We start from the raw sequence: 13954 nt of genomic DNA on the forward strand, positions 1-13954 counted from the left end.
CACTCAGCCAATAAAAAGACCAAGTTTTGGATTCAACAAAGGAGAAAAGGGGCAACCGAAGGCACCCCTGGTCTGGCGCACCGGACTGTCCGGTGTGCCACCGGACATGTCCGGTGCACCAGGGGACTCAGACTCAAACTCGCCACCTTCGGGAATTCCCAGAGGCAACTCGGCTATAATTCACCGGACTGTCCGGTACACCGGACAGTGTCCGGTGCGCCAAGGGAGGTCGGCCTCAGGAACTCGCCAGCTTCGGGAAAAGCCAACGGCTCGTCCACTATAATTCACCGGACTGTCCGGTGCGACTCCGGAGCAACGGCTATCTCCGCGCCAACGGCTCTCTGCTGCGCATTTAATGCGCGCTCTGCGCGCGCAGATGGCAGGCACGCCCATACTGGCACACCGGACAGCAAACAGTACCTGTCCGGTGTGCACCGGACACCCAGGCGGGCCCACAAGTCAGAAGCTCCAACGGTCAGAATCCAACGGCAGTGATGACGTGGCAGGGGGCACCAGACTGTCCGGTGTGCACCGGACTGTCCGGTGCGCCATCGAGCAGACAGCCTCCCAACGGCCACTTTTGGTGGTTGGGGCTATAAATACCCCAACCACCCCACCTTTCATTGCATCCAAGTTTTCTCACTTCTCAACCACTTACAAGAGCTAGGCATTCAATTCTAGACACATACAAAGAGATCAAATCCTCTCCAACTCCACACAAAGCCCTAGTGACTAGTGAGAGTGATTTGCCGTGTTCATTTGAGCTCTTGCGCTTGGATTGCTTCTTTTCTTTCTCACTTGTTCTTGTGATCAAAACTCCATTGTAATCAAGGCAAGAGGCACCAATTGTGTGGTGGCCCTTGCGGGGAAGTTTTGTTCCCGGCTTTGATTTGAGAAGAGAAGCTCACTCGGTCCGTGGGACCGTTTGAGAGAGGGAAGGGTTGAAAGAGACCCGGCCTTTGTGGCCTCCTCAACGGGGAGTAGGTTTGAGAGAACCGAACCTCGGTAAAACAAATCCGTGTGTCACACTTCATTATTTGCTCGCGATTTGTTTTTGCGCCCTCTCTCACGGACTCGTTTATATTTCTAACGCTAACCCGGCTTGTAGTTGTGTTTATATTTGTAAATTTCAGTTTCGCCCTATTCACCCCCGCTCTAGGCGACTATCATAGGTCACCATAAAATAAATTGATCTATGAGTTTGTACTTATAAAATAACACTTAGGAGAAATAGTAATCTATTTTAAAACAAAGTTAATGTAGGTTATAGTTTATGTTATACTTTGCATTTATTATCCCTTAAGTAGTATTGTGTCCTTTTAAGATGTGTTCTAATGTTTGTACATGTTTGGTGTGATGTTCATTTGTACTTTCCAAATGTATTGAATGCATGCTCGCTTTATTTAGACAACGAGCAGTCCGAGATTCCTGAGTGTGTTGTTGGAGACCTCCCTGAGCAACAACCTAGTGAAGGCAAGTGTCCTCAGACCTATCATGTCCTACTTTACTTTATAATTCACTATCCTGCATTACTTTATTGAAACCTAAGGATTGACTATTTTGTATTTCCCTTACCCTTGTTTACCTTTTTGGGTTAATCATGGTTAGCTTATGTTATTGCTTAAACTTAATCAATGAACATGATGTGATCTTTTATGATACGATGATGTTACCCCGATGGGGTTCTTATGATTCTTTAGGGGACTCAAGCTCTTTCCTAAGTACCTCTCCGTAAGGACCTGTTTGGGGAGTGACAACCCGGGATAATAGTGCAACCATAAGGGTGGAATGGGACGCCCTTAGCTGATTAATTAGAGGAATCAGAGGAGTAGTTGGCTTCGCCGTAGGGTCGTCAATGGGGTCCGGGCACAGTACTTGCTCTACCGAGGTTGGTTGCAGAGGTTCTTTGATTTGTTTTTTTGTTAGTCACCCTTCCTTTGGGGATATGTACTGTGTTTATCAAACTGGAGAAACCTAACGGGCGGCTATGTCCTCTGGGAAATCTTTATAAAGGCTACGTAGTGAGACCCTGCTAGGTCACCTTGGTAGTGATTAATGGGGAGGCTAGAACCCCGAGCAGAATGGGAATCACGACTTGTGGGTAAAGTGTGCAACCTCTGCAGAGTGTTAGAAACTGGTATATTAGTCGTGCTCATGGTTATGAGCAGCCTTGGGATCCTCTTCGATTAGAAGAACAATGGTTATTTTTATGATGATGATTAACAATGGTGATTAAAATCCTGATCTCTGGTATTTCCTCTTGGAGGGAGTGCCTCTGGGTAATAACTGGGTTATTACTAAAACTTGGCTCTACTTATAGTAATAAAACTTGATCAACTAAAAGCAACTACTTAACTTTAAACTCCATATACAGCTAGTCCATTTTAGCCAAACGGGACATTTGCTGAGTACGTTGAAGTGTACTTACCCTTCCTTTACAAACCACCCCACCCCAGGTTGTCCCCATTGTTCTTAGTGCTCAGAAGGTGAAGCTGGCAACATGGATGACTTCGAGGAGTTCCAGGAATACGATGAGTTCTAGTTTATCTTAGTGGCAAACCCCCAATCAGCTGCTTGTGTAGGCTTACATTCTACGTTTCGTTACTCCGCACTTTGATTTAATGTTGAACACTATGATTATGTAATAGACTCTGTGGATGTCTCAGACATCTTGATGTAACCAAGATTCTTTCCGCTATTTAATTTAAGCATTGTGTGATGATGTCCAATTATGTAATCGTTGTGTACGTGAGTTTTGATCCTGGCACGTACATGGTTCGCATTCGGTTACCTTCCAAAACCGGGTGTGACAGACAGGTAGTGGAGGGAGGACGTATGGTGTCTAGTGGGCGAAAGGAGGGGCCGTGGCGACCGACGTGCATAGGAGGAGGCACGATTGACGACGGAGAGAGAAGGAGCGCATGTCAGCCGGCGGAGGGAAGACACATGATGGCTGGGGGTGGAGGGAGGAGCCGCGACCGGATGTGCTCAGGCTTGGGTGGCAGCCTCGGACGACAAGGTCGACCGAGAGAGTGACGTCTGTAGAAACCGAGCGACACCGACCGAGAAGGTGTTGAGAGGAGAACAAAAAGTTTGCGGGAAAGAGAAAGAATAAATTGTTTTTTTGTGTAACGAGTAGAAGTGGCAGATAAATACTTACGAACTCCACGTCCATATTCGTTTTAGCTGTGTTTGTAATAGGGAAGGAGCTACTCCAATTTTTTTTACTACAGATCCATAAACTACATAGAGTTTTTTCTCTTGAGTTGAAGTGTGTGGGTAGAAAATTTTACTTCATTGCCTACTCTACCAGTGTATAAAATTTCAAGTTAAAATTTATAATATATTAAGAGATAAAAAGGTGAAAATAACATATAATGAATTTGAACTTAAAACTTTATATAGTGGTAGAGTAGATAATGAAATATATCTATAATTTTTTTTAATTTTTTATAACTTTTGTTAGTTGGATTGGACGAAATTTACGTGGTACATTGCCAACATTGAGGCTGTCCGCAGTGAACGACTTCAAATGCCTACTCTAAAGGTATAGAGTACGTATAGAGTGACTGAACAGCTGCAGTGAAGGACTTCAAATCGCACCCTACGGTAGAGTTCACGTTCTCTCACCCCAGATGTAGGAAAAAAATTTGGTGCAGCACTGCTGCAAACCAGAGTGGTTTGCAGCCTCTCACAAAAAGGTGGATGGACCCCACCTGCAGATCCACCAGATAACATTTTTGTTGCTGCGGGTGAGGTCTATCCTCTTTTTTGTGAGGAGCTGCAAACACTCTGGTTTGCAGCAGTGCTGCACCAAATTTTTTTTTCCCAGATGTAGTGCAGTACGGAGATCAACTCTATCTTGCGTGTGCATGCATGGATTGGAGGGAGGAAAGAGAGAGATAGGGGTAGCAGTTAAAAATAATAATAATAAATATGGTAGTTGGTATATGTTAGATATTTAGAGTAAACATGACTGCAGAGTATTGTTGGATAGAGTAGAAAACCTCGCTGACCAGGATAGAATATTTCTTTTAGAGTAGAGAAATAGGATAGTATGACTGCGGATAGCCTGAAGAAGCATATACAAACATCAACATCCCATCCATCATCCATAGGTTAAAAGGGCAAGCACCCGCACAACACCAAGCTTCCTCTAAGAGGCTCAGACCCTCATCACCAACTCCCCTCCATCTCGCTCCCGGTCCTCACTCTCCTCTCCGCCTCCTCCCTCCTCTCCCTTTCGAAACCCCATCTTCGTTGGCGTAGGGCTCGGGGGTTGGAGTTTGGGCTCGGGGGTTAGAGTTTGGAGGAAGCATTCGTGAAGACTCTGTGGCGACTTCTCCAGATCGGCAGATCCGTCTTTCTGGGCGATTTGGAGCGAAGCCCCCAAGTAGTTTGTTACAGAAAGCAGCGGCTTTTGCGTCGCTCCTGCGTCAGTGTACCTGTTGCGTTCGTCGTTCCTGGCCCCGGCCTTCGGATCATATATATCCAGCTAGGAAAAGGGGCACTTTGCATTTATTCTTTGGCCCCTTCGGAGATCGCCCTCGTCAAGATTTGGTGGGAACCCAATTCGCTGGGATTCCCTGTGGAAAGGCGCCGCTTTGGTTCCTGTTTCCCCACAGCTCCCAACTCTCTATATCTCAATCTCTTGTTCATCTACCGTTTCTTGCTTTGACGCAAACCAGATCAATCTGTGGCCGTTGTTTCCATCGGAGCTGTTGAGGTTTGTCTTCTTCTCGGCCGAAGACATGGCGGCGGCGAACGGAGCTGCCGGTGCGGTGCTGTTCAGCGAGGAGGACCTGAGGGAGGTGAGTGGGGTGCGCTGGGGAGAGGACTTCGTGGAGGTGACGTGCGGATGCACCAGCCACCGCTACGGCGACGCCGTCGGCCGCCTCCGCGTCTTTGCGTCAGGCGACCTGGAGATCAACTGCGAGTGCACGCCCGGCTGCCGCGAAGGTCCGTCCCAGGCCCAGCCACCACTTCCATCCCTTTGCTTCTCTCTTCGCTCTTGATTTCATGTCCGTGCATCGATGTGCTTATGGTGTCTGGTCTCTGGGTCACGATGTCTTGACCCCGCAGATGAACATGCATGCAATGTCAGTGCACGCGCCACGGCGCCTCTTGTGGCCGGCATGGCCTGCTTCTAGTGCTTGGCACCATGCTGCATCCCATGCATCCCTGCTCTGGCCTAGCTTGTGTCTGTTGCCTGTTGATTTTTGCCAATGCCTTCTCTGCAATCTGAATGTTTGGATGGGCCAAACTTGTTGGGTTGGTGGTCATGCGCCCCCCCTGGGAGTAATTAATATCACTTGTATCATTCATTATGCATAACTGACCTTTCATGTTGTTGTCTTGGCACACCCCTCTAGCACTAGCACATGCAAGCATTTTGTCCTAGATACCTAATGCACGTCGATTCATTCTGTGAGTCCTTTTTGCATGCTGGTGGTCGTGGGATTTGCCCCTCCCTCTGTTCAGTCGTGGTGTCCATCCAGCAGTACAACAAATTATAACGTCTCTGTTCATGTTCAGGCCTTCGTTTGCATGGATTAGGACCTGTTCCCGTTTAGAGTTGCATGCTGCTGTCTTTTGTAGATAGGTAAAGCGGAAGTGGCCCTTTTGATCTTAAACATCGGATACTTGTTTGCTACGAGTGGGTTGTGAAGACACTTGTCTCTGCTCTGTAATAGTACCTGGTAGCCTTAATAGTTCATCTCTGATATCGTCGATGACATTTTTCTACTTCTAATCTGCAGTGTCTATCTTGCAATATCCGTGTATCAGTGTGTGCCTAGAGTACTACTGTAGGTGACATACTGACATAGATAGCATAAGTTATCTGTGAGTTTTACTGCATACCATATACATTGGCATGCAGGAATTTTAATAGTATAATTTGGAAAGCTTGGGCGCCACCAAAGTGCAAATTCTTCAGTTGGCTTGCTGTTCAAAATAGAGTTTGGACAGCAGACAGGTTGGCAAGAAGGGGATGGCCTCATAATCCGCGCTGTGTCCTATGCGCCTCATGCCCAGAATCTGGACTACATCTTTTTGCTGAATGTTGCTTCACCAGACATATTTGGGCTGATTTGAGTATTTGGGCTGCAATTACGGAGATCCACCATTCTTCTTGGCAACCTGTAGATTCGGTGCACCAATGGTGGTCGAATCTTGCAGCATCCGCAGTGAGAAGCGTGAAGGGATTGCGAACCCTCATCATCCTCGTGTCTTGGACAATTTGGTGTGAGAGAAACTCGCGAATCTTTGAGCACAAAGAGAAGACCGTGACACAGACTATAGCGATGATTAAGGAGCAAATTCGCCTGTGGATTCTAGGAGGAGCAAAACACTTAGCAAGGCTGGTGTAGGTTTTGGGGAAGGAGAGGGGTTGGTTTTGGAACATTTGTGTCACCATACTTAATGTCTCATTCCCTAGTGTGATGTACTTGTATATTTTAGCCCTCGCTGGCTCTCACCTTCTTTTTAATATAACAGGCAATTCTCTTGCCAGTTTTCAAAAAAAAATATACATTGGATGATCTAGTACGATTTTTTTTTATTGAACCTAATTGTTTGAGAAGGCACATTTGCATGTTTTGGAACCTAACGATCGAAGCAACAGTTGTCTTCTTGATTATTCAGATATGCAAGTCAATTATTATTTGATTTGGCACCCTTCTCTTTTTTTGTGGCTGGCAATCATAGTGACGGTAAATGTGTCAATGAAACTGAAGCATGGGCATAGCAACCACTGTATGGCTTGCCATGTATTCCAAAATTCAGGGATTGTTTATGAAATCTAGATATGTATGTGGGATTTAACAAATGGGGTAGGCTCTCGATTCGAAATATGCAGTTCCTAATGCCAATAACTTATGATGGCAACCTGCAGCCTTCTATAAGATGTGTATCGATCTGGGGCTACATACACTGCAGTACTCTTCAGTGGAGTAATCAGGCAATCAGTTTTGTAGGATAGTTAACTTTGTTTAAGTATTGCTTGGCTCGAGTGACATCACAGATCATGAAACTTCAAATGAATCTTGTTTTATATGAATGTGGACTCTTAGGGTTTGTTTGGATGCACTAGAGCTGATAGTCAATTGGCAAAAAAATTAGTAGTGGAATTAGCTGGCTAACAAATAGCTAGCTGATTTGCTAAAAGTAGCTAATAGTTGAACTATTAACTAGACTGTTCTGATGTCTTTAGCTAATTATTAGATCTAGTGCATTCAAACATGGCCTTAACACCGCGGGTATATTTTCTAATAAAAACTTCCTTGCACTTTGTGGTGACGTTACTGCAGACCTAGTTTTTAGTGTCATGTCATCATATTAAACAGTGTTCGGATGAAGTTGTTATTACAGTATGTTTCTAGGGCATCTGATCATGTTGCAACAATGGAGATAAACATTTGTTTAACCATCTAGTGAGCACAACATTGTGTGCTGGTAGCTCACTTTCATGATGGTTCAGGATAACATTATAATTTGTAACTTGAAAAATTGCAGACAAGATGACACCTGCTGCCTTTGAGAAGCACTCCGGAAAGGAGACAGCTGGAAAGTGGAGGAACACCGTCTGGGTAATGGTCCAGGGGGAAAAAGTGCCACTGTCAAAGACGGCTCTGCTCAAATACTACTACCTGGCGCACAAGTCAGGCAACGGTTCTCACAAGGGCCGTAACGGACGTCCGTCCCACCGCGACGAGTTCATCTGCTGCGCAGGATGTGGCAAGGAGAGGAGGTTTCGGCTCCGGTCAAAGGAAGAGTGCCGTGTTTACCATGACGCTCTTGCCAAAGCTAGCTGGACGTGTGCGGATTTGACAACTGATAGGTATGTGTTCTCACACTTTTGGCCACTGTGACGTTAATTTGTGAACCTTTTGGGCAATGATGACCCATGCCATAGCCTACTTTTCGAAAACAACAGAGAGGTCCACAATAGCTGAGATGAATCCAAAGCATACAAAATTAGGCGAGTAAAATACATTTTCGGTCCTTAAACCTGTCTGGCTGTGTAACGTTATACATCTTGACAAGTTTAAGGACCCGAAATGTATTCATCTCAGCTATTGTGGCCCTCTGTTCGAACTGTTCATTTCAATCAGGCCACGGACTGGTACCATTTGCTACAGTTACAGGGAGGCTTCCAGTGAGTCATCAATCTAAGTTTTTCTGCACTCTTTGTGTTTACTGTTTAGAGTTGTTTAGTGCTGATATGAACTAAGGGCCTGCTTGCTTCGCACATTCCCATGCCAGGCAAGAATTCTGGCTCAGTCGTCCAGAATTCGGCGCCTGGGAGCAACGTGGGTGCAGGCACCTCCTGCCTGGCGATAAAGCATACAGGCCCTAACTGCCAGTGAAGGGTGTAGATGCACTTTAGGCTTAGCTGATGGTGCTACTAGAATAGTGGCCGCAAACCCTGAAACCAAGTGGTTAATGCATATAAACTATACTACGTCCAAATTGCACATTGTTGGTTATGCCCGTCGTGGTAGCAGACCCACTGGTTAAGCACACTGTATAGTATAGCATACTGATAAGATGGCTGTCAGTATCCTACTGTAGGTAATAAAGTAGAAACTAGAAACCCCACGGCTCCAGTACAATCTGTGAACTGTTGCCGTCCAAGTTTGTGGCCCAAAAAATTAGCATAGCTCTGCATGCAGGTATAGATGAGCAAACGGGCCGCCCGGCCCGGCACGGCCCGGGCCCGTGCCAGGCACGGCCCAAAACGGCACGGCACGACCAGGCCCACGGGCCGACCGGGCCGGGCCTGCACAGTCCTGCGTGCCTGGCCACAGGCCCAGGCACGGCCCTTCGGGCCGTTTTTCGGGCCGTGCCAGCCCGAAAAGCCCAGGCCCAAAAGTGGATCGGGCCAGCCCGAAGCCCGGTGATAGAAAAATCATAATTCAACACAGTTTAAATAGAAAACAGAGACCAAATTGAATTCAACACAGTACAACAAAATATACAGAAATTTTGAGCTGTTAGTGCAATGCCGCCTCATTAAAAACCTTTCTAGGTAAAACTCACACCTCGTGAGAAACCCTAGAAAGGGAAAAAGAGTACGGCCAGCTCAGTTTATAATTCAAATGTTCAAAGTTATTACAATTTACAAGCCAAAGTATCAGGACAGAATACAGATCTAGCCAAAGTATCAGGACAGAATGAGTATCAGGACAGAATGAGTGAATGACAGATCAAGAAAAAGTATCAGGATTCAGGAACAGCAGCTTCATCCAGACAAAGTATCAAGCCAAAGTGTCAGTAGCACCAGCAGCTTCATCCAGCCAGAGATCCTTGAAGGACTCCTCTAATTCATTATCCACCACAGCATGTTGTGCCCGCTGTTGGCCTAGCTCCCAATCTTTGATGCACACCAACATCTCCACTGTCTCTGAGTTCAAGCGCCGTCGTCGATCCTCAAGAATCCTGCCAGACAAACTAAAAGTAGACTCCGAAGAAGTAGTTGAGGCAGGAACAGACATAATGTCTCTAGCCATAATTGAAAGAATTGGATATGTTAGTTTATGCTCATGCCACCAATTTAAGATATCAAAATCATCCTCATAGGCAGCCACATTGTCACTGTCAAGGTAAACAGTTAGCTCACAAATACCCACACCAGGTCCACTACTACCTGAAGAACCTGATGCAGTTGAGGATCTGGAAGAACCTGTTCCTCCAAAAATTTTACCCCAAGCCTGTTTTCTCTTACCTGTCATACCTGATTGATGTGTGGTTCTAGATGGCCTAGCAGCACCAAACTTAGTTTCATACTTGGCATATAGCTTATACAACTCAGTCTTAACATCAGCAAAATAAGTACTGTAATTATAATTGTTAGATTGAGAAAGCAGTTCAAGAACATTATACAAACCCCTCATTTTAGCTCTAGGGTCTAGAACAAATGCAAAGGAATATAACATTGGTATAGACTTCCAGTACTTCATGAACTTAGCTTTCATTGGAACAACAACATCACTTAGATTAGTATCATGTTCATGTTCATGCAGGTGGCTAGCAAATTCAAGTATGTGATGGATTACCAAAGGACTGGTGGGATAATAAACACCAGACAAGACAACAGTTGATTCATAAAACAGCTCAAGGAACTCCAAAACCTTTTCAGCTACATACCAGTGTTGTTCATTCAGTAGAGGATAGCCATAGTGTGTATTAATGAACACAGAAAACACAGACTTATATGGCAAGAGATGTTTTAGCATAAGATAAGTTGAATTCCATCTAACATCCATGTCTAAACCAAATTTTCTAGGTCTACAACCTTTTGCCTTGCAGTAATTACTAAATGAACCAATTCTCTGGTTAGAAGAGTTTAAGAAATTAATAGCAGTCCTAAACACATCTAAATAATCCTTAAGCCTTTTCAAGCCACATTTCACTATCAAGTTAATAATGTGACAGGCACAACGCTGATGAAGCACACTATAAGTTTTGTTACTAGTATCTGTTGGATCAACATCAGCACCCAAATAACCAGCAAGCATAGGTGACAATGTGAGCATGGCAGTTGAATTAGAAGAAGCATTATCTAAGGTAACAGAGAACACTTTATCAATCATGCCAAAGTATTGAATCACACAAGCAATGCGTTCAGCAATGTTAACACCATTATGAGACACTTGGATCAATTTAAAGCCTATCACACACTTCTTTAACTCCCAATCAGCATTAACAAAATGAGCAACAACAGTAATGTAGTCTTCCTTGGCATTACCAGACCATATATCAGAAGTCAAGCAAATAGAAGACACAATAGGAAAAACAACATCTTTTAAGTTCTTTAATTTGTCATTGTATAACTTAACCAAGTCTCTAGCAGTTGTAAACCTAGATACTCTAACATATCTAGGGTTGTGAGCATGCTGAATGTAATCATCCCAAGCATCTGTGTCAGCTATCCCTAAAGGAAGATCAAGTCTAGCAATCAAACGACAAAGCTCAGTTCTAGCCACTTGAGGATCATATTCCCAGTTTCTAAAAGACCCATCAGGGTTCAAAGCAAGTCTAGTTTGAACCATAGCAGCATGATCAGACTTCTTTTTACATGATTTCTGGTGCCTAAGCAAATGTCCAGTGCCAGCATTAGAATTAGCACTCAACCTAGCTTTGCAAAATTTGCAAATACCTGCAATGCGCACCTTCTTACCATTACGGTTTTCTGTGACTTCAGTGAAGTCATCCCAAACAGCAGATCGACGTTTACCAGTGCTAGAAGAAGTCAATGAATCAAGTTCATTAGAGCCAGCAGCATCACTTACCGGCCCGGGATTAGGAGTGCTATCAACACCGAACAAAGCAGCAGCAGCATCTCCCATGTCATCGACGTCATCGGGAAGCTGCCCTAGCTCAACGAGCTCCTCGTTGATGGTTCTAGGGTACCGACCGTTGTCGTCGTCGTCATCCATAACCGCCTTCTATCTCGGCACCGTACCTCGACGGCAGTGGCGGCACTAGCACGACTACGTAGTCGGCCGGCGACCTACCAAAGTCCACAAGCAAGCAGTGAATGTTAGGGTTAGGGATTGGAATGGCCGACTGCCGACTGGTGAGGTAGTGAGGAAGAGTGACATACCTGCCAAGCCGGAGCCCGGAGCCGGAGACGAGGGTAAAGTGCACGACGACGGACGACACAAGAGGGAGAGCCGGAGAAGAGGAGATTAGGGTTAGGGTTAGGGATTGGGATGGCCGACTGGAGACAGAGAGAGCCGGAGAGGGACTTATCTGCCAAGCTGCAGCCCGGAGCCGGAGACGATGACTCGGGACGGCGGGAGGGAGAGCCGGAGTCCGGAGAGCGGAGATTAGGGATTTAGGGTTAGGGATTTGGGATTTAGGGTTAGGGATTTCACCGATGCAGAGCCGGAGCCTGGAGAGCGGCGCCGCACGGAACGGATCCGGCAGAGACTACGGCGACGACCGACGGTGAGGCGGTGAGCAGCAGGCGGAGCGAGCAGCGACGGAGAGGTCGAGGGCGAGAGGCGACTGGCGAGCGAGTGAGACAGCGGAGAGACCGAGAGGCGAGAGAGTGAGACTGTGAGAGACGGAGCGGAGAGTGGGCCAGTGGGGCCAGCCGCGCAGCCGCGAGTGGCTTATGCCCCGCTCCGCTGCCGCTGGCCGCTCCCGTGACCGGGCCGGTCCGTGCCTGCCGCTTTTAGGCGGGCCGGGCCGTGCCGCCCGGCGGGCTTAGCCGGTAGCCCAGGCACGGCCTGGTGGAATGGTCCGGGCCGGCCCGGGCACGCATCCAGCCGTGCCGGGCCGTGCCTGGGCCGGGCCAAAAAACCGGGCCACGTGCCGGGCTACCGGGCTCTGGGCTGCATGCTCATCTATACATGCAGGTTACTGTCACTGGGCACAGCAGTACTCTGGGTGGTATGCCATTAGTGCTGCATTCCTCCAGCTTACCTGCAGGGACCAGGCAGAAAAATCTACCAAGGGTATCTGGTGGGTCATTCATGTGTACAGAACTGAATGCTGCTGCCTATTAATTTGAAGAAAGGGAGTTGCTATATTTCAGATTCTTGAATTTTTATGGTCAACTTTTTTTTTAACAAAAATGACAAAGATAAAATTGCATGTTGGATGAACAATAACAAAACAGTGGTCTGTACACATACAAGTGCAGGAGAAATAATGGCTGCTTTGTACAGGGTATTTTGCTGTGCTATACAGTACTACTTGATTCATCTGGCACTTTGTGTTATTTTCTTCCCCGCCAGGGTCACCTGTGACGACGAGGAGGAGCGTGCAAGCCGCAAGGTCCTGCGGGGCTGCTCCCGCGCGCCGTCCTGCACGGGCTGCATGAAGTGCGTGTGCTTCGGCTGCGAGACCTGCCGCTTCAAGGACTGCGACTGCCAGACCTGCGTTGACTTCTACCGCAACTCCAAGGAATAATAAAAACACAAGGATCTAACGCCATTGGTTCCAGCAGGAGTGCTCTCAACAACAATGCCGATGACTGTAGGGCAGGCCGCTATTCTATTCTATTCTAAACAATTCCATTCGCCTACCATTCTCCATGGCTGGCTGGTGCTATAGTATCCGTCGAGCAGCGATGGACGCCGGCCGATTTTGCTACAGTGCAGTCTACCAATGGTTCCCGACTTCCCGTTAAAACGCGCATTGCTCACATCAAGATCTCTCTCGTAGTCGTGCAAGTGAAAATGTTCGTTCGGTTGCTTTGATGCGCACGTAGGACTGTAGGAGTATAGTGCTACTCCTGTGTATGTCCCCCGGTTTTTTATTTGGTGGTAAAAGGAGCTCTGACATGAGAGCAGACACAAAGATTGACCTTTCTCCTGTAGACGACGCAGTATGCTCGTCAGCTCGTCAGGATGTAGGGCTATAGTAGCTGTGTAGCTGTACTCTTTCCCTCCGTCCTTGTCCTGAACAAGTGCTCTCGTTGATGTTTGTGTCATTCAATTATTTTAAATTTATTAATAACATTTATATTGTAAATCTTTTTATTAAAAATAGATTTAATAATTTGTTTGATCTTATTAACTATATGATGCTATATTTTTAAATAAAATTATTATAAAACATGTTTAATGATTTTTTTAGTGACACTAATCATATATTATAAATACTAGTATACATATAATTAAAATTTAAATAGTTGAACTTAAAAACAGAAATAAAAAAAACTCGATATGTGGTGTTAAGACCATCCCATGGCATTATATTAAGAATAACCCATGCATTAAGAAGAAAGTCTCAAACCTATGTCCTACCTATACACAGCAACATAGAAAGTCTCAAACCTCTGTCCCAACTATACACAGCAACATTGTAGCCTATGTGAAAACGACTATGACTAGAGTCGAGACAGACAAAAATTTTTTTTTAACCGCAGCTTGAAATTTTGCTCTAATTAGGCTGACCCCAACGACCACAAAGACACAAAAGTGTGTTTGAGTGGGTG

The 13954-nt window shown here is 46.0% G+C and overlaps 1 protein-coding gene across 2 annotated transcripts; it reads left to right on the forward strand.

The window, feature by feature from the left end:
- Positions 1-4116: 4116 nt before the first annotated feature.
- Positions 4117-13488, forward strand: LOC100276826 (ULT transcription factor). Of its 2 annotated transcripts, XM_008674385.3 has the most exons (4): positions 4117-4560; positions 4689-4959; positions 7516-7840; positions 12750-13488. In XM_008674385.3, exons 2-4 carry the CDS (start codon positions 4752-4754, stop codon positions 12922-12924), a joined length of 708 nt encoding a protein of 235 aa, XP_008672607.1. In that variant the 5' UTR covers positions 4117-4560; positions 4689-4751; the 3' UTR covers positions 12925-13488. The 2 variants fall into 2 exon arrangements, with proteins under 2 accessions (XP_008672607.1, NP_001144007.1); NM_001150535.2 differs by having other exon boundaries at positions 4169-4959; positions 12750-13116.
- Positions 13489-13954: the final 466 nt, after the last annotated feature.

The sequence above is a fragment of the Zea mays genome, chromosome 3 (assembly GCF_902167145.1).
Source record: "Zea mays cultivar B73 chromosome 3, Zm-B73-REFERENCE-NAM-5.0, whole genome shotgun sequence".
Taxonomy (NCBI): Eukaryota; Viridiplantae; Streptophyta; class Magnoliopsida; order Poales; family Poaceae; genus Zea; species Zea mays.